General features: G+C 39.0%; 1 protein-coding gene across 3 annotated transcripts in view; it reads right to left on the bottom strand.

Annotated features, from left to right (window-relative positions):
* Positions 1-21,092, bottom strand: part of SPAG17 (sperm associated antigen 17) — a 250,171-nt gene that overhangs the window by 168,211 nt on the left and 60,868 nt on the right. For all 3 annotated transcript variants that reach the window (XM_070467229.1, XM_070467228.1, XM_070467230.1), the window contains exons 5-7: positions 7,302-7,488; positions 5,609-5,803; positions 3,585-3,766 (exon numbers count right to left, since the gene is read on the bottom strand). In XM_070467229.1, the coding sequence (XP_070323330.1) occupies positions 3,585-3,766; positions 5,609-5,803; positions 7,302-7,488 (564 nt within the window). The remainder of the gene's footprint in view (positions 1-3,584; positions 3,767-5,608; positions 5,804-7,301; positions 7,489-21,092) is intronic.

The raw sequence follows: 21,092 nt of genomic DNA, 5'->3' as shown, positions 1-21,092 counted from the left end.
AAAGGTCTTTTCTTCTGAAACCCAACTCTGTTACTGAACTGCTTTTAAGGCTTTCTTTGTCCATCATTATTTGTGCTGGGTTGCTCACTCACAAACTGGACCTTGCAAACGTATGCCTTGGCTCTAAAAGTCTGCTGCAGTTGGACCCAGATCATGGCTCTGGCATGAAGCTGATGTTCAATAAATACTTGCAAAATGGCTGATAGAAGATTGGTATGTCCACTCAGGCAGCACAGTTGATTGATCTCATTTCCTCATTTACCTTCCTCATTTACCTCATGGCCCAACTCTAGACATTAATCTTCTACTTCTGAAGTCAGGAGGATATATGCATAAGGAGCAGTGTGTTAAAGTCTTAGTCATGTCCAACTCTTTGCTACCCCATGGACTGTAGCCTGCCAAACTCCTCTGTCCATGGAATTCTCCAGGCCAGAACACTGGAGTCTGTAGCCATTCCTTTTCTCCAGGGGATCTTCCTGAACCAGGGATTGAACCTGGGTCTCCTGCATTGCAGGCAGATTCTTTACCGTCTGGGCCACCAGGAAAGTCCCAACAGTATTTCAAACTGATATTACTTTTTCAACATGAAAGTTCTTAACTTTAATTGCCATTTAAACTCTTCTACTCTATATTTTTAAAAAGGAAAATATAGCCACATTCACTTTCTTTAAAAATGGAGTGATTAGGGACCTTCCTGGCAGTCCAATGGTTAAGATTCTGCACTTCCACTGCAGCAGATGCCAGTTCGATCCTGGGTTTGGGAATGAAGATTCCATGTGCCACATGGTGTGGCCAAAAAAATAATAAAAAACTGTTTTTAAAATGGAGTGATTAAAATCTAATGAACAGAAAGCTTTTAATACTGGCATAGGAAACAGGATGCTGTGAATGGTGCTGAGTCTTTTGGAGTTGCAACTGTGTGTCTTGATGTTCACATCTATGTACTGAGGATGCAATGGAATGTCTTCCACCCTGAGCTCAATGCACATCAGCTCCTCTCAGCCTCTGCCTGGGGAGGGCATAAGACACACAGAACGGAGCCCTAGTTAGAGCAGGAGCAAAACGTTCTTGGTTTGAGCCTGCCTTAGAAGACTCTTTGTATTGCCTCCCCTTAATTATGATTCATCTTCCCCGATGGCTCAGCAGGTAAAGAATCTGCCTGCAAAGCATGAGACACAGGATATGTAAGTTCAGTTCCTGGGTCAGGAAAAATCTCCGGGAGAAGGAAATGGCAACCCACTCCAGTATTCTTGCCTGGGAAATCCCATGGACAGAGGATTCAAGATCTATATGGCTGGGATCTCCTATGCTCTATTAAATCAAAATTGCACATAAGTTCTTTCGAAGGTATGTGGCCAAAACTTGCCCCAAATGAGAGGAGGAAATGTTTTCACAAAACTTAAATTTGTGGATGTGAGTTTTTAAGTTAGGATAAATTTTTAAATTCTCGGAAGAAGAGCTGGTTTATCATCAAGATAGAGTAGACAGCTGCCTTTGAGATGGTGTTTCAGGATCCCAGGGCTATAGCCTCTTTCCAATTTGCTGGGCATAATCGAGAACTCCAAGAAAACAGGATGGAGTAGTCACAGTATGACAGTGCCTGGAATGCCAGTATCTCTGGGATAGAGAAACATGGCCCGACTTAACATGGAGTAGTAAAGGACAGGTGGACTCTTCTGAGCTCCGGTTTAGGAGGCAGGGGAGTGAAAGACAAACCAGGACAGAGGAAGATATCTAGATGAAGGGATGGGGTGATGCAAAGCAGAGGGATTTCACAATAACCAGCTTTGCCTTCAGACACAGATTTTCTATGTTCAGCTTTGTTTCCATGTATCTTAGTGATGGTGAAAGTCACTTAGTTGTGTCTGACTCTTTGTGACCCCATGGACTGTCGTCTGCCAGGCTCATCTGTCCATGGAATTCTCCAGGCAGAATACTGGAGTGGGTAGCCATTCCCTTCTCCAGGGGATCTTCCCATCAAGGCTAGTATTTATTCTTACTACTGTCAAGGTAGACTTCCCTGATGGTTCAGTGGTAAAGAATCTGCCTACCAATGCAGGGGACATGGGAGATGCGGGTTTGATCACTTGGTCAGGAAGGTCCCCTGAAGAAGGAAATGGCAACCCACTTTAGTATTTTTGCATGGGAAATCCTATGGACAGAAGAGCCTGGTAGGCTACAGTCCATGGGGTTGCAAAGAGTTGGACACAACTTAGTGACTAAACAACAATAACAATAGTTGCCAATAGCATGAGACTTAAGTGTTCTGTTTCCACATGGTAACATCTAATACCTCATGTTGACATTCTTTGTCACTCAACCTGATGTATCCACTGCTACAGACAATCCTGTCTGTCCTTCAGGGTTCAAATCTAGGCTTCCCTCCTCGGTGTTTTCACATAATTCACCCAGTGCACATCCATCTCAAGGTAACAGAAGCAGGGATTCTCATAGTGAGAACTGGCCATGTGGCAACCCATGGTCACGAGCAGCCTACCCTTTGGCTCAGAAACTCCAGGATCTGATGTCATTCTTTTCCTCTTAGACCGTCAGGTTTGCATTTTGTTTCTTTGGGAGCTACCCACAGTCACTGTCCACAGACAGTCATCCTCCCCTTCCATCCTGTTTCTCCCAGCTTCCTTCAGGACACCTTGATGTGGTCCTTCTCCGGGACTCTGCTTTCAGTTCAAGTCCTTTCAATACTGACATATATTACCCTGTAAGGGATTCAACACTCCTGGTCCCCTGTTTGTTGGGAGCCATGGTGGTCAGCCAGAAGAGACCTGAGAGGTCTCTTTTTTTATAACAGGAATGTCTGGATACGGATATCTTCCCCAACATCTGTGATAAGCAGTTGCTCAACATTCTTTTTTTTAAAACACCCTCATATATACAGATTTTGTTACTTTTCAGAGCAGCCTAATTCTTCTTTTTCTGAATTAGTAAAAAACAAGAGTGTTTCATATAACAGAGCACGTAGATGTGTGGCATCTTGGACACGGCTTCTCTGTTTCATGATTTTGGTCTTGCCTTTCTGCAAGTACCTCAATAGCAGGGGGCCAATAAATACACTCAGGAAATGCCTGCTAATTGTTGGCTTGGGGTCAAGTCATTCTATTAAGATAAACCTTGTTGGGCAAATAAATTAAAAATACAATTTTGGCAATAAAAGCAAGGACCTAGAAGAACAATGTTTTGAACTAATGTATAAAAAAGAAAGACAATGTAATTCAACAAACTGTAAAATTCAGTATTTTCATAATTTATATATATTAAGACTCTGCTGCCTAGAACCTTAAGGTATGAAGCAAACCCACATGTCACCAAATAAAATAATTACCATGCTTTATCTTCATCTACATCTTATTCTTTTGACATTAATTCATACACTAAAAGTTAAAGTATCAGGCTATAGCCATTATAAGACATTCAGTGTGCCCACTGTCTTAAAGATAAACCAGCCTAGCACAAAACCTTCTCTATAGACAGTGATCAATAAATATCTGTGGAATGAACAGATGGGGCAAATGGAAGCACAGTGTCACATGTTCAAACTAGTCAGTCTCACTAATGCATGTACTAACCAACATCTCGCTGTCTGACCAGTCAGAAGGAAACTTGTCAGCCTTGACCGTGTATTCAAGCCGAGCGACATCAAAGAGATTTGTTTCTGGTTTCTGGTTATTCAGGATTGGTTCCAAGTACTTCCAGAAGATTTCAAGTTCTTTTATGCCATTCTCTTTCTTCAGTTTTTCAGCTTCTATTTCTAATAAGAGCAACATGTTTATACTGCAAAATGAGAGTGCTGAATTTCATCCCACTTGCAGTGCTTGTGGTGAGTCATATACATTGCCCAATGTCTGTACAGTACCAGAAAATACAAATAAAGGTAATTTTGAGAAGTGTTTGGACCTGGACTATATAATTAAACATCAGAGGATTTTACTTCTGAAATTATTATTAAATATGAGCTTTTCCAACCCCTTTATTTTATAGTTGAAGCCTAGAAAGATAATAATAAGGTCACACATTTTGGGAGCTAACTATGGCCAATATTTCCATCACTCCTATGCTGTATTTGTAGAGGAGCAATTTCCTGCCCAACCACTTTTCGACCATTTTAGCATTTGTTTGATGCATAACTGCAATTGATCCAGTTTTCCTTTCTGTGTGGCTAAAAACACACTGGATCCATGATTTCTGCTCCAGTTAACTTTAGGCCACATTGAAATAGCTACTAGCTTCTCTGGGCATTTGTCCTCTGACTTTAAAATAACAACAGTTTTCCATAAAGTTACACTTGAAAATTTGTCTGACATGTTTTGTTTCTTTCCATCTACAACTAAATAGGTCCTACTACTAAGATCTCATTATTCTAAAGTCTCTCTTTCTGTGATTTTATTTTTATATATTAAATATTTTTTTAGTAGAAAGACTATGGAACTTATGGGTTTCTCTGGTGGTTCAGATGGTAAAATGCAGGAGACCTGGCTTCGATCCCTGAGTAAGGAAGATCTCCTGGAGAAGGGAATGGCTACCCACTCCAGTATTCTTGCCTGGAGAATTCCATGGGCAGAGGAGTCAGCATTTTCTCATTGGCTTCAACAATAATTATTTAATGTTACAACTAGCCTTTGAGACAGGAGTAGCTGGATTTGAATCCTGGCTCTTTTATTTAATAGCTGCCCCTAGACTGAAAGTCGTTTCCTGTAAAATGGAAATAATAAAACATACTTCCAAGGGTTGTCATGGAAACTACATGAATCAACACACTTAAAGCCCTCAGCATTAAGCCAAGTTCCAAGGCCTATGCCCAATAAATGGTAGCTATTATTATTATCAAGGTTAGCTATTTCTAACCTGGAATGGCAAATTTTAAAATGTCGTGTTATAGAAGTTAGGATGTGGCTGTGTAGGTTACAAAGTCCTGTGCAAAAAAATATTACTAATAAATAACAAAAAGGTGAAACAGCATACGGCAAAAAGAGCATGAACTTCCAGGTCACAGAGGCTTATGCTGAATCCTAATTCTAGTACCCACACAGTAGAGTTTTGTTCCCTTCCCATAGAGGAAGTTGGGTTCAATTCCCTTCGAGGAAGACCCTGAGGCTCAGGATAGCTGAACAGCAGTGTAGGTGGGGCTTCATCCTATAGCTTCCTGGTCCAAGGCCCGGAATAAAAGCACCCCTTCTGATTTGTCACAATAAGCCAGTAGCAAAGCCAAGCAAGAATCCAAAGTAATGACCCCCCCCCCGGCCCCCAGGGCCATTTGGTGACTGTGGCTGCTGGCAGAAACGATTCTCCATAGTTGATCCACCCAGCGCATGCTTTAGGTAAAAGTTACATATCAAAATTCCTGAGAAATGGAGTTGGATAACCAACTCTATGTTCTCTGTGGCTGGCAGGGATAGAAACAAAGGGTATGATTTGAATTTGCAAAATTTACAACACCTGGCTCGTGCAAGCAGCATAAACAGCAAATCGGTCTCAAAAGGATTTAACAATGTGTGTATCGTAGGACTATGTTTTGGACAGAAAGTTGTATTTGTTCTTTAAGGACAGTGGGTAATATTGAAGGATTCGGTAAGTTGCTTAGCAGACTGCATACCTTCTGGCTGAAGAAAACTTTCCTGCTGTTGGCTAACTGCTGCCAGGTGTGTCTGCAGAGGTTCATAATTCTCTGAAGATATTTTAATCACGCTGCTTATGGGAATGCCAAGCTCCGTCATGATCGCTAATAGCTGAGGATTGTTGAAGCCCACGACTATAAAGTAATGCTGGGCACCGTCATCTGGCTCATCGTCTGTTCAAAAAATACCGTAGAGAAGAGCAGCCATCATTTTAAAAGAGAACAGGTTGCACGCAGCCAGTTCAATGGCTCCATACATTATGCATGCGTTTATCATCCCCGGGGCTTGCCAAGAGCAGTGGGGTTGGCTGGAATGCAATCCTGTTGACTGGTTTTCATTATTGCCCTTCCAGTAAGAAGGCTGTGGCCATTTTACAAAATATTAAATCACTGTTGCAAATGAGACAAAGGCATAATAGAAAGACAAACATACAGAGGGCCTGTCGTCATGGAAAATGTGTTTGGGTTTTCATGGGAAAAAAAAAAGTCTAGGTTGTAATTTTTCTTGGTTCTAATCTCTTGAGTAACATCTGGCTTTACTCCTGAATTACGAGTAGCTGAAGCTTTGTGATATTTTATAAGTAGAGGTGTTTACAGGAGAGGGAAATATTGAATATGAACATACTCCCTACCAAAGCATTCTGTGTGTTTATGTCAATAGGTGTGGATGCAGAGTATTGGTTATGTAGCAACAATATTATTTATTGCATTCAATTTTAAAATACATATCGTGCACATTCCTAAAATTTTTCTCCTTGACTTTATCCTGGCTACATTGTTCTATTAGTGTTAGAACATGAATTTATATTAGAATGTTAGATTCTGAGGGGTGAGAAAAATTGTCATACTTTGATATCAGTACTAGATGGTACATGGAAACATTACATCTCATGATGGTTCATTAAGATCAACTTAAAAATAGAGCAACAGATGCACAAACTTTCGATCTTCAAGTAGTGATTTTTCTTCAGTTACTAAAACAAATCAGTATTGATGCTGTCCATGAAGTCCATAATATAATTGCTCCTAAGTAAGTAGGTTTAGAGCAGGGATGTATTATGGGAGTCAAATTGGTAAAGAATGTGAAGACCTGCCATCTCATTTAAATACAATGTGCATAACAACAGTAGCTCCATTTAGATTCATGGGAAGGGAGAAATAACTCATAGCTGTCTAAGGTGAATAGTTTTTATATAGACAATCTAAATGAAAGAAAATTCTGGTTGCTCTATCTAGGACAAACAGTGGGAGAAGTTGAGGTCAGGAAGCTACATGCGCTACTTGACTCACAAATTAACTGGTCTGATTTTATTGGTATTGTATTTCATTTGTGACAATAATTACTTTTTGCTTTGCCTTACAAGTGTCTCTGACTTTCTCAAAATGTTCCCAAATAGACACTAAGCTGCTTGGTAGCACAATCAGCTTGTGACTTCATCTTTTATTTGCACTGTGAAAATATGCCTATAGCATGACACATGCTAAAGAAATACTGGCTGAAAACATAAATGAATTGCAAGTAGAAATATTTTTCTACCAAGGTGTCATGGGCAGCATGGGATTTATGGTTTTAAAAAAGGGGAAAGCCTGGGGAAGATTAAGCATAGTGACTGGAATGGTTTCTCGAGTTCATAGGTCATAAGTCAAGAAGTGAAAGGAGCATTTCACTGACCAATGTATTGTTTGGTGTCATCCTCTTCTCCCCTCCTCACTAACTGGGTGGTCTTTTTCACGGCAATGTTTGCCTCTGGCTGGTCCTTTCCCTTTCCTTTGGCAACCTTGGCAGATGGGGACTTCTTCTCCTTGGGAGATTTTGCTTTCACTTTATCCTTTTCTATCTTAAAACTGTCTTCTATGACCTGGAAAGACAGAACACTTTTCATTAAACCATACAGTGAGCAGGCAATGGATTTTCTACTATCAGGTAAATTAATGCTTTATTTCATGCAATCACTCCTTTTACTCATTTATTCATTCTTCAAGCCAGGAGAGTGAAGATTTCAGATTGAGTCTAAGCTGTGAGAAGGTACATCAATTCACCAAGAAGGGTGAATGCTAAGAGATTGTCATACACACATCCCTCTTGAAGGGAATTCGTCTTAAAGGAGCCAGGCTTGGCCTAATAAACAACCAACTGAGGCTGTTGCTGGTGGATCTGGAATATATTGTGATGGCGGGGACTTAGGTTTATCATGTTAACTAACCTGGGGGTCTCTATTTTTGTCTTACAGACATGTGGGGTTGCTAACAAAACAAAAATTTTAAGTAAAAAGGGAAACAGAAAGTGCTTTTTTTTTCTAGAATCTTCCAGGTTTAAGTAGTGTGTCAACCACTTTTAAGTGTTAAAGGATTCTTTTGAGAACCGAGCACTAACAAACTATTTTTGGTATAATGCCATTTAAAAAATGTGTAGATGGGATCAATGGTTGCTATCTGATATGCTCAAAGAGATCAATATAACACTTCAGTTGGCAATGCCAATTCTTTATACACTGTTCTGGGGCATGCTGAGATTGTCACATACCAACTAAAGACCTAATTTTTTTAAACCATTTTTTCTTTCCAAACAATTGCCAAAACCTCTGTACGTTATTTAATAATGTAATTACAATTTTCATTCATGTGTTATAAATACAAATATACTGAGTTCATTGAAATGATGTGGTAGTACTGGATAACATAGAAGACACAGAATATGCTTATGTTATTTACTTTTCCCATGTTCAACAAAACAGGACACAAACATAACTAAACAAAATACTGTAGCAACATTGGGGGCTCTGTGTTTTCCTGAGTTCTTAAAAGCAAATTTGAAGAACTCTGTTCTAAGACAGGAGAGATAAGGAGAGTAGAAGATATACTGCGCTTTGGCATCCAGCTAACAAAACTTGGCACAGGAAGGGAAAGGGGTGTCTGCCTCCTCCACATGGCTTCTGGATGTTGATGGCTCCAGAGAACCTGGTTTAGCTGTAGCACCCAGAGGATGTGTCAGAAGTGCCCATGGACTCTCCACACATGCCTATCACCTGTGGTGCTCAGTTCAGTTCAGTTCAGTCACTCAGTTGTGTCTGACTCTTTGTGACCCCATGGACTACAGCACACCAGGCCTCCCTGTCCATCACCAACTCCCGGAGTTTATTCAAACTCATGTCCATTAAGTCAGTGATGCCATCCAGCTATCTCATCTTCTGTTGTCCCCTTTCCTCCTGCACTTAATCGTTCCCAGCATCAGGGTCTTTTCAAATTAGTCAGCTCCTCGCATCAGGTGGCCAAAGTATTGGAGTTTCAGCTTCATCATCAGTCCTTCCAATGAACACCCAGGACTGATTTCCTTTAGGATGGACTGGTTGGATCTCCTTGCAGTCCAAGGGACTCTCAAGAGTCTTCTCCAATACCACAGTTCAAAAGCATCAATTCTTCTGTGCTCAGATTTCTTTATAGTCCAACTCTTACATTCATACATGACTACTGGAAAAAACATAGCTTTGACTAGTCGGGCCTTTGTTGGCAAAGTAATGTCTTTGCTTTCTAATACGCTGCCTAGGATGGCCATAACTTTTCTTCCAAGGAGCAAGCATCTTTTAATTTCATGGCTGTAGTCACCATCTGCAGTGATTTTGGAGCCCAAGAAAATAAAGTCTGACACTGCTTCCACTGTTTCCCCATCTATTTGCCATGAAGCAATGGAACCAAATGCCATGATCTTAGTTTTCTGAATGTTGAGCTTTAAGCCAACTTTTTTACTCTCCTCTTTCATCTTCATCAAGAGGCTTTTTAGTTCCTCTTCACTTTCTGCCATAAGGGTGGTGTCATCTGCATATCTGAGGTTATTGATATTTCTCCCGGCAATCTTGATACCAGCTTGTACTTCATCCAGCCCAGCGTTTCTCATGATGTACCCTGCATATAAGTTAAATAAGCAGGGTGACAATACACAGCCTTGACATACTCTTTTCCCTATTTGGAACCAGTGGTGCTAGTGGTGGGAAACCCAACCTCCCCACCACCTGCTACTCGGCACAGGGAAGCATCAGCGGAGGCTGTGGGTGTCACTAATAGCCTTGGGAAAGGCAGCAAGGCAAGCACAAGGGAAAGTACAGAGGTACAAAAAGTCTCTGCGTTTCCCTCTGCACCACATACAAGGTGCTCCATAAAATATGGCTGGGCTGTGTTACCTTGAGTTTCCACTCTACTGGGGAAGAAAGAGGGGAAAAAAGCACACGAACAGAGAGATGTTCATGAATTTTATGAAGGATAAAACCTGATGGAGTAATAGACACACGGTTCACCACTCTCTAGTAAGCTGGTGCTGGAAGGCCTTTGAGGAAATGGCATTTGAGTGATGACCTGAAGGATGAGGAGTCATCCATGTGAGAAGTGGGGAAAAGATGAATTGTATCTGCAAAGGCCCTGAGTCATAAAGGAGATGAATGTGCTCAAAGGCTTGAAAGGAAGTAAGTATAGCAGGAGAGAGTGGGCAAGGGAGAGAGTGGCCAGAATAAACAAGGGGAAGCAAGGCATGGGTCAGGTCATCAGGGTTTTGGAGTAGGGGATTCACATATTTACATCTTATTAAATATGCAATAGACAGACGATAAATGGTTTTAATGGAGGCTTACTGTGAAGTTGCCACATAGGAAAGCAGGAGACCAGTAAGTAAACTCTAGAAATGGACCAGATAACACTTAATGGTAACTCAGATTAAGGTGTTGGCAGAGTGGAGCAAAGAGGATGATTTAAGATCTGTTGTGAAAGTTGAAACTACATGGTGAAAGGTTAAAGATGAGGAGTGAAGGAGGAGGCAACAACAAAGATAACACCTTGGATTTATCACTGCAGATGGTGACTGCAGCCATGAAATTAAAAGACGCTTACTCCTTGGAAGGAAAGTTATGACCAACCTGGATAGCATATTAAAAAGCAGAGACATTACTTTGCCAACAAAGGTCTGTCTGGTCAAGGCTATGGTTTTTCCCATGGTCATGTATGGATGTGAGAGTTGGACTGTGAAGAAAGCTGAGCGCTGAAGAATTGATGCTTTTGAACTGTGGTGTTGGAGAAGACTCTTGAGAGTCCCTTGGACTGAAAGGAGATCCAACCAGTCCATCGTAAAGGAGATCAGTCCTGGGTGTTCATTGGAAGGACTGATGCTGAAGCTGAAACTCCAATACTTTGGCCACCACATGCAAAGAGTTGACTCATTGGGAAAGACCCTGATGCTGGGCGGGATTGGGGGCAGGAGGAGAAGGGGATGACAGAGGATGAGATGGCTGGATGGCATCACCCACTCGATGGACATGTGTTTGAGTAAACTCTGGGAGTTGGTGATGGACAGGGAGGCCTGGTGTGCTGTGATTCATGGGGTTGCAGAGAGTCGGACATGACTGAATGACTGAACTGAAGTGAACTGAACTGAACAGGGTGTTTGATGGTGCCACTCACAGAGACAGAAGTGTTGGGATGGGAAATTGCTTTTAGTTAAGGTGGGCAGACTATTCAGAAGGATCTTGTTAAATCTGAGATGCTCCTGAGATGACAAGAAAACAGTTAAATACAATTTTTCTCTTCCCAGAAGAAAAAAGATTTGACTGGAGTTACAAGTTCAGGTGTGGGTAACATAGAGATAGTAGTTAATGGCATGAGAAGAGATAAGACTCTTGGGGAAAGAGTTCTCAAGAAATATGAGTAGTGACGCTGGGGTCATGCTGGAAACTCTAATACTTATCAGTTGGGTATAGGAGGAGATGTTGGCAAAAGATAGAAATGACTTTAAAAGTAGGGAAAAGTATAGAATGTGCAGCTAGAGAACCAAGGAACCAAAAAGTATGGGTGATTACACGTGACATCATGGGAGCAGCCTTGGCGAAGTGTGGAGGCAATGAATAGGGAGGCAAGTAGGGTGACCACTTGTGCGGACAACTATCTCAAGAACTTTCCTATTGTGAGCACTATTCACAATAGCCAAGACATGGAAATAATCTAAATGTCCATCAACATATGAATGGATAAAGAAGATATGAGATATATATATATATATATATATATATATATATACACATATATACATACATACACACGATGGAATACTACTCAGCCACATAAGAGAACAAAACTATGTCAATGTAGCAACATGGAAGTACCTAGGGATTATCATACTACGTGAAGAAAATCAAACAGACAAGCCAAATACTATATGATATTACTTATATGTGGAATCTAAAATATGACACAAATGAAGCTATCTATGAAACAGAAACAGACTCACAGACATAGAGGATAGACTTGTGGTTGCCAAGGGAGAGGGGCTTAGGGTATGGACTGAGTAGGAGGTTGGGGTTAGCAGATGTAAACTATTATATATAGAATGCATAAATAACAAGGTCCTACTGTATAGCACAGGGAACTATATTCAATATCCTATGATAAATCCTAATGGAAAAGAATATTTTAAAATGCATATATATGTAAAACTGAATCAATTTGCTGTATAGTAGACATTAACACAGCATTGTAAATCAAGTATACTCCAATAAAAAAGTAAAACATAAAACTAATCTAAATATATTAAAAAAAAGAAAAAGAAGAGAAAGCCCTTAAAAAAGAAGTTAGCTTGTTTCCAGAAGGGAAACTGGAGCTCTGAGATTGTTCAGTGGATGAGTGGGCAGAAGAGGAGTATAATATAAAGCTATGTGTGCCTATATTAATATGTACGTATATAAAATCAGGAGATGTTGTGTTTGCAGGCTGATGGAATGCTCCAGCAGAGAGGAAGACATTGAAGTCATCAGGGAGACTCCTTGAGGAAGCAAGATGGGATAAGATCAAGAGAACGTGTCAATAACTGGACTTCGATAGGAAGAAAGGCAATTTCTTGGTTTAATAAAAGGAGCAAAGATGGGATGGGTGGCTGGGTGTGGGTGCAAGGAAGAGAGAGGTCTTGATGCACTGAGGGAATGTTTCAATGTTTTCAAGTGAAGGATGAGGCAAAGTTATCAACTCAGGATGGGCAAGTATGAGGTAGGAGGTTTCACTAGAGAAGATAATGTGAGTCATCTCAGAAAGTGGGGAAGAAAGCTCACTCTCTGCTAGTGTGGAGAGTTTATTGGAATTTTTGAGACTGTTCATTTAAAATGAAACCAGAGCCCAGATCAGTGCCACTGAGTCCAAATAACTCAGAGGCGTTGGTAAAACTTGTGCAAGGAGGTGCTCTCCTAACCACGCCTCAGATCCTGGTGAGTTCACTAGAGTGAAAAACTCCTGTGCAGCTCGGAGCTGGACAGCTAGTCTCATCACAGAAAAGTCCCAAGCTGGCCATCAAAATCTTCCAGAAACTTCTACAACCATCATTTTAAATAAACTCACAGGGTGATCTTCAGAAAAGAAGAAACTGTTTTGGGTTAAATTATTCAAAAGTTCACCTTCATTTATTTCATTCACCTTTATACATGCATTAATATTCCATCATTCCAAAATCACTCTCTGAGTATGGTGGCCATTTGTGTCTCAATAAGACAGTGGCTGTTGTTTAGTCACTAAGTTGTGTCCAACTCTTCTGCAACAAAATGGACTGTAGCCTGCCAGGTTCCTCTGTCCATGGGATTTCCCAGGCAAGAATGTAGAGTGGGTAGCCATTTCCTTCTCTAAGGCATCTTCCTGAGCCAGGGGTTGAACCCAAGTCTCCTGCATTACAGGTGGATTCTTTACCATCTGGGCCACCGGGGAATGTGTTCCCTTAGCAAGGCCAAACTTGATACCCTGGAGACAAGCATCTTTTAAACTAATTTCCATTAACACTGAAATGACCAACACTGATCTCCCTCCTTTCACAAAAAAAATTCTTCTAGATCCTAATTTACTTCTTTAAGGAACATTTTTAAATTATAAAAATAATCATAATTGAAAAATTAGAAAAAAATTGAGGATTTACCAAAAAATTCACAGTTCCACCATCCAGAGAAGATGGGTAAAGAAGCTATTAATGCCTTTCTTCAAATTATGTTTAGGCGTCATTTTAATGTAATCATTACTGTCACCTCTACACAAGCTCTGCATTTTCCATTTAACAATGATGTACCTTTAATTGATAAAATATCAAACAGTATTGCTATGTAAAATACTTCTCATAGTAACTCTATATACGCTTTTCTGGTGTGCAGACACTAATTGGTAAAGAACAGAAGCAAGTGAAAACACCTGGGTCTTCTGAGGTGTCAGAGGCAGGCAGAGAAGTCCTTGGCACATTTCTGAACATGTTCTTTGCCACATTAAGTCCCCACTGCTCCCCCGGGCTGACTCTAGTGGTGGTCTAATTGCTCCTCTCCTGTGTCCTGTCCGTATCTCCCTCCCTCCACACCTGAGCTGAACCAAGGCAGTCACTTTGTCCCTGTTTCTGAACAATGATTGACTACTTGCCCCCTAGAAATCTACTTTGGTAAAAAAGTTCATCCTCTTCCACCAAGGCCTAATCACAGGAAAATCACCTCCTATCTATACCTTCCCATTCCTTTTCTTCTCTTCATTCTGAATAAGCCCTCCCCGCTATGGGGTTTATATCTTTGGGTCTGAGGGCAGGAGTGGGGAGAAGTAAAGCAGGTTTGCTGAGCCCCCTCCTAAATCATAAGCTAAAACTCGTTTGCACCAACCTCTTCGGGCTTTCTTGCTTCTGAATAACACGACATGCATGTTCCTATTCTATGGTCAACTCCTTACAATTTAAAAAGACTCAGAGGAAACCCTTGCCAATTTAAGACAAAAAATTTAGGAGGGGGTGTATTCAATAGCCCCTCTTTCTACAATGTGAGGGGAACAGAGGCTCCCCTGCATATGAAGGGACAATCAGGTTTGTTACAGAGTACATTTTCTTTAAAATGCAGTGGTTCCAAAAGGCATCTGGATGCCTCCTATGGCGAGAAGATCTTGGACAGGCACAGAGATCTCTTACCAGTTAAGCTACGTAGCAGATGCGGGGCTCTTGTCTTAGCAATAACCAAAAAAAAAAGTATTTGGGTTTCACATACTCAGCTGAGTATTAAATGACACCCACTTAATCTTGTTATTCTCACTTTTTAAAGGTTAAAATACAAAATTCTCCCTCTTTGGAATTGGGCAGACGAGTTACTTGACACTTCAAAAGTATTTTAGACTATATTTTATTTCTAAACGATTTCTTAATGCCAAAATTCAAATACTGTTATGGGTATTCATTCTGTTGTTTTTCACAATAGAAGGGGGGGAAATGGTAAACGTCAGTGGGACTGATGGTAAATATCTACACTTCATCTTGTGTGTGCGTGCTACACTGCTTCAGTTGTGGCCGACTTTTTGCGACTCTATGGACTGCAGCCCACCAGGCTCCTCTGTCCACGGGATTCTCCAGGCAAGAATACTGGAGTAGGCTGCCATGCCTTCCTCTAGCAGATATTCCCGGCCCAGGGATCAAACCCATGTCTCTTAGGTCTCCTGAATTGGCAGGCGGGTTTTACCACTAGTGCCACCTGGGAATACTTCATCTTACTCTTATAGATAATAGCACATCTACATATTTGTGTATAATTTGTGTTCAATATATGTTCTATCATAAGATTGTAAAATAATATTATTAAGGATATAGATAAGAAAAGATGTCATAGAAGCTAAGTGACTAAGTCACTCCATTATCATGTGACTTCTGAAAAACAGGGTTTATCTTCACAGTGCTACTCAATTCTCTTTCAAAACATCATTCTATGTATCTCATAAACAATCTATTGAGCACAGATGATGAGAGGACAAAATGGACTGAAAGAAATGTATGGTGTCAATTAAGTTCAAAATAAACAGATTAAACATATTAAAGAGATTTGTTTTCATGAAACTCTTCCATCTTTAAAAAGCTAATACAAAGTTAATTTGAACAGGGCATTATTTATGATTTCTTTTAATGGAGAACTGGGACTAAATGGTTCTAGAACCTACTCTGAAGACACAAGGTTGTGAGAACATTTGGTGGCTCAATTAATCCATATCTATAAACCGAGGCTGGGGCTACCCTGATAGCTCAGATGGTAAAGAATCTGCCTGCGATGCAGGAGACCTGAGTTCAATACCTGGGTTGGGAAGATTCCCTGGAGAAGCAAATGTCAACCCACTCCAGGATTATTGCCTGGGAAATCCCACGGACAGAGGAGTCTAGCAGGCTACACAGTTCATTGGGTCACAAAGAGCTGGACACAAGTAAGCAACTAATACACACAATGAACCTATACTAAGGAAATTATCCAAAATAAGAAGAATTTTATAAGATAAGATTGTTCATCATGACATTGTTTATTATGAAAGAATACAGAAATAATGGAGATGATGAACAATAAAGGAATTTTAAGTATGGTAGTCAATAGAATGTCACCTAGCCAATAACAATGGTAGGTGTGGATGCTGTGGTAATAAGAAAAAATTACGGTATATTTTAATTGAAATAAAACTGGATTAAAAATCTTTTAAAATATTATAGCTGTGTAAAGAAACACATCCATAGAAAGAAAGAAAGCAAATATACCAAAATGGTAACATTAGTTGTAATAGGGTTGTGGCATTATGAACATTTTGTTATTCCTTTTCTATACTTTCTATTTCTTTGCCCTCCCTGCATGCCTGCCAAACAGAAAATATAATGTATAGGATTGAGTCAGGACCTTGCTTTCCTAGAGAACTGCTGAGGTGTAGGAAAGGTAAACCTACAAGTGTCCTGGGTTCGCTTGACCAAATGATACAATCTAGAGATTGCACAAAGCCCTGGGGTGCCATAGTGCAATTCTTCACCCACAGAATCAGAACATAGCCATGTCTGTGTGCGGTGGTGGGTAGGTCTAATGTCTATCTGATGTCTGTCTCCTGCAGGATCCTTTGTGATTCAGCCAACGCTATCCTACATCCATAAGGGAAGAGAGAAGGGCTGAGGACATTTGGAGGAATCCCAGGAAATCTAGTTCTAAGAGATTCCCCCAGAGTCAAGCTCATTTCTGGGCTGGGTGGTGAGATTGGATCAAAAGTCAGGATTCCCTTGGGAACTGGTGGTTTCTTTGAGCAGTTCCCCCACTTAACCTCAGAATGTTGTGCGTGCATGCTAAGTCACTCCAGTTGTGTCTGACTCTCTGTGAGCCTATGGACCGTAGCTTGCCAGGCTACTCTGTCTATGGGATTCTCCAGGCAAGAATACTGGAGTGGGTTGTTGTGCCAGGGGATCTTCCCGACCCAGAGATTGAATCTGTGTCTCTTATGTCTTCTGCATTGGCAGGTGGGATTTTTACTACTTGTATGCAGTGTAATTAGCAAGTTGGTAGATCCTAGTGAGTAGTCATTTGTTCCTATAATGAGGCATTTTGGGGAAGTTCTCTACTGATTGCCAGCCAAAAGTTCTATTTTGTATAATTATTGAGACACAGAAGGGGTTTGTACAGTGGTTAAGAACATGATCTTAGAGTCTGACAGTTCTGGATTTAAATCCCAGCTCCATCTCCATTCAGCCATTGGAAATTTACTTAACTTTTCACACCCTCATTTTTGCCATCTGCAAATCGAGAATAATACTCTGTACCTCATAGAGTCATTTAAACAGTTTAAGTATAGTGCCAAGCAGACAATAATAGTAGGTAATTACTATTATTAGCTCCTGTAACTGTCACTATTTGTATTTTAAAATACTACTCTATTTTAAATATGTATATTTCTTTACATTTCCCCCAAAGTCTGTAAAAGGTTTCATTAATAGCATCCCAATTAGGAAAGCGCTGCTCTAGTTTACAGACAAACCGCCAAGGAATCATACATGATTTACCCTGAATCACTGAATTTTATAGCTCTTCAGATCCAACGATTCTGTTGGTAGTATCCTCATTTCGATAATCCAGCCTCAAAGAATTCCACGCAGTTAGTAAGGCAAGTTATTCCCTTCCGGAAACCACATGGGTCCCTCTAAACTGAGTTTCTGCTCTTCCTCTGTTTGATTTCTTAAAATAGTTTCTGAAGATTTTAACCACAACTGAATCAAAACTAACCAGCCTGTAATTTCCTGGTATGTCCCTATGGTCTTTCTTTTAAAACAAAACACACATACAAAATGGCATTACATTGGCTGGTTTCCAGTGTTTCGGGGTTTTAACTGGAGTAAGCTGGGAAACGTCAATGAAAGTTACCCTAATTTCTCTTTGTCAGTCCTTTGGAGCAGGTTCTGGGTTGTTTGGGCTTCATCATGATATCTTATCAAATTTAGGTGCTTTTAATTTTGAGTTGTTTTAAGAAAAGTTTACCAATACCAGCTGTCCATGTTCTTTATTGCATGTCTTCCTTCTCTTTAGTTCTAGGACATCGAAAAATAAGGCAACTTGTACTAAGTAGGTATTTCAGAAAGAGAAAGAACTTCTCTGCTTTTATATAAGAGATATACCAAAAATATCTAAGAAAATATGGACTGGTTATTTGAATTCACAACTTAAAAGCACAGTTAGAATATATTTAGATCTTTCCCCAAAACCTATCCAAAGGTTCTGAACTCAACTCAGATGTACAGACTATGTTTAGTTTGGCTGATTATTTAAATTAGTTAATTTTTTTGTTTGTTTTATAGCCATTTAAATTTTTTCCATGATTAAATGTTTTCTTTTAGCTGAATTCTCCATATATTTTAAATATTTTGATTCACAATGAAGTGTTTTGGTTTTTTAAAATGTTCATAATTAATATATAACATAAAAGTTGTAATTAAAAAGAAAAAAATGTGAATAATATAGTAATATTCAGAAAATGACTAAATTAAAACATGGTTCAGAATAGAAACCAATTATTTTAAAATTATAATGAACCTTATGAAAATATATGTCCCAGTAGATTGTTTCTCTAAATGCTTGTTTCCAGAAATGTTTGTTAACAAATTAACAATTAACAACAAATTGATAATAATATAACTAAAAATACACAATAAATGTTCAGGTAATGATGTGTGCAAGGAAAATTCATTTTCAAACAAAACATTCTCCTATTCAGATTTTAAGATAAAATCTAATTTGGGATTAATTATATGAAAGAATCATATTCAGAAGTTCTGAAATGTTAAAATACATTTCCAGAAATAAAGTATATTTTCTTCATGATATGTATGTTTGGAAATAACCAACAAGATGTTTCCAAACAGATAAAAGTTTCAAAATATATTCAACTTACTACAGTTAGAGGCAGGAATTTGTCTCCTAGAGATTTACATGCTAAAGGTTCTAAACTGTTCTAAGAAATATCTTCCTTGTATTATCTCATATAGTATTAATTATCCAGCGTACTTTCTTCATAGACAAAGAAAATGCAATGTTAAGCATAAAGTATTATAAATGATTAAGCTTAGTGGAATCTAAAATAATGATATTTTTACTGTATTTGGCTATTGGAACTATATTATTAAGCATAGATGGTTAAAACAGAATCAGACATGTAGTGTACATTACATTTTTTTCCACTGGACAAAAAGGACAGGGACCTAATTATATTACTGTTTTTTGTCCATATAGTCTCCCTAGTATTTTCTATAACTACTGCTATGAATAACTGTCAAGCATTCCTTTTAAAAAATGCAATTCCAAAGATTCAACAAAGAAGAAACAAAACACTCTGGGTTGTACAAGTGTAAACATATAACTAGTATTTGAGAGAAAGCAACGATATATATTTCATGTTGATGTTAAAAAGCTAAAGAGAGAGTCACTCCTCTTGCAGGAATCTCAGAATCTCACCTGGGGTTCACAAAGAAGAAATTGGATAAAGTCCTCTTTTCTTTTTTTCATTTTCTAATCCACAACGTAGCGTCAGTTTTCAAGCTTTATACTTATTTTGCTTTCGGCTCAATTCCCTGGCTGACAAGCATTAACCTCAATTGTTCTAAGTGACCTGCTGGGCAGCATTGTTGAAATGAACATAGATTATGTCACCCCTCCAACAACTCCCTTAGTCTTGCCTTCACTGAGATTACTTTTCTGGAGAGTACGCCATTCCTTTCAGTTTTCATACATTTATTTAGCACTGACTCATGTGGTTGCAACTCAGAGATTTGGGGTTGGTGTTTTGGGAATCCAATCTAATGAAGATACTGATTAGATTATGTAATTGCTGTCTCTTAATTGCTCAAAGAGTTCTCTTATGCATCTATTACTTTTCTATTTTTATAAGTCTAAAATTCAACCCCCAATTCCTTAAGACTCTTAAATTTTCAACAAAAAGATTATTTCTGTATCTTAAGAATTTAATAACTGCGTTATTACTTTGTTCACATTTCAAAGAAATAACAGTGCAGAAATAATTTTATACTGTTAGCTTTAAAAACTTCCTCAGCTTCCAGGATATCCCATTTATTGTTACTTAAAATTTGTTAACTGAAATCTAAAACCTACTCCTATCACAAACAACTACTGACTTAAAACAGGTAGTAAACAAGTAAATCGACACTCAGCAAGTAACTTACATTTGTGGGTGTTGTGGGAAAGCACAAAGCTAACAGAAAATGTAAGAATTTTCGGAGGACTCACAGTCTACTTTTTATAATTCAGATTCCCATGTGACACTGGAATTTTAAAAAGGCAAGAAAAGCTATTTCTATACTAGTTTCAAATTTTCCAATTTTTATTCTGCCAAGTCTTAACATCCCTGAGTTCCGTGAGTATTGCTTAAGGTACAAATCTCCTGTACCCGAGAGAAAGAGGTTCATGGAAACTGTACCATCAACTGGGTTCATATAAGTAGAATTTTCCTGGGAACAATATATATCACTCTAGTAAGAGACTAAATAGGGAATCTCTTTGAAAAACATAAAGCCCTTTATTACAAATATAAGGTGACATTATTATTATTTTTTCCTGTGATTATCCTGTTAAGAGTTTAGTGCAAATAGGAAAGCCAAATTTGGTGGGGGGGGGTGCGGGGCGGGGGGGAGTCTTACAAAGAGGAAGTAGGTATTATTGGAATGTGTTCACTTTTCTCTTTTTTTCTTCCATGACTTCATTTTGCCTTTCCCATTTAGAGGCATAAAGAAACAATTTACTTATAAATGCATTTCATACAAACACGTGCACACATACTTATTACACATGTGCATACAGAAGCATCTGACTTTCCAAAAATATTTCAGCATAATTTGGAAAATAAGAAAAACATTTCTCATTTTGACAAAGGTTAAATAGCAAACGGGTTTGCAACTGGCACCACTTTGCTAAAAGGACTTTAAAATATTTTTTTTCAAATGAAAAATACAAATCTTTGGAAAACACAGATTGACTTCATATGCAAACAAAAAATCTATATGTGAAGAAATAATCAGTTACATAAAATGGGAGTAGAAGTGATGGATTGCTGCTGAAATATTTAGATTATTAGGAAGGTACAGATGTAGCCTATTATTTTAATAAGTACTCCATTGAATATCATGTAAAATATTTTAAATAGTTAGACC

This window comes from Odocoileus virginianus, chromosome 5 (genome assembly GCF_023699985.2).
Source record: "Odocoileus virginianus isolate 20LAN1187 ecotype Illinois chromosome 5, Ovbor_1.2, whole genome shotgun sequence".
NCBI classification, from domain to species: Eukaryota; Metazoa; Chordata; class Mammalia; order Artiodactyla; family Cervidae; genus Odocoileus; species Odocoileus virginianus.
Note: the sequence above shows the minus strand (reverse complement) of the source record. Positions and strands in the feature narration are given on the sequence as shown.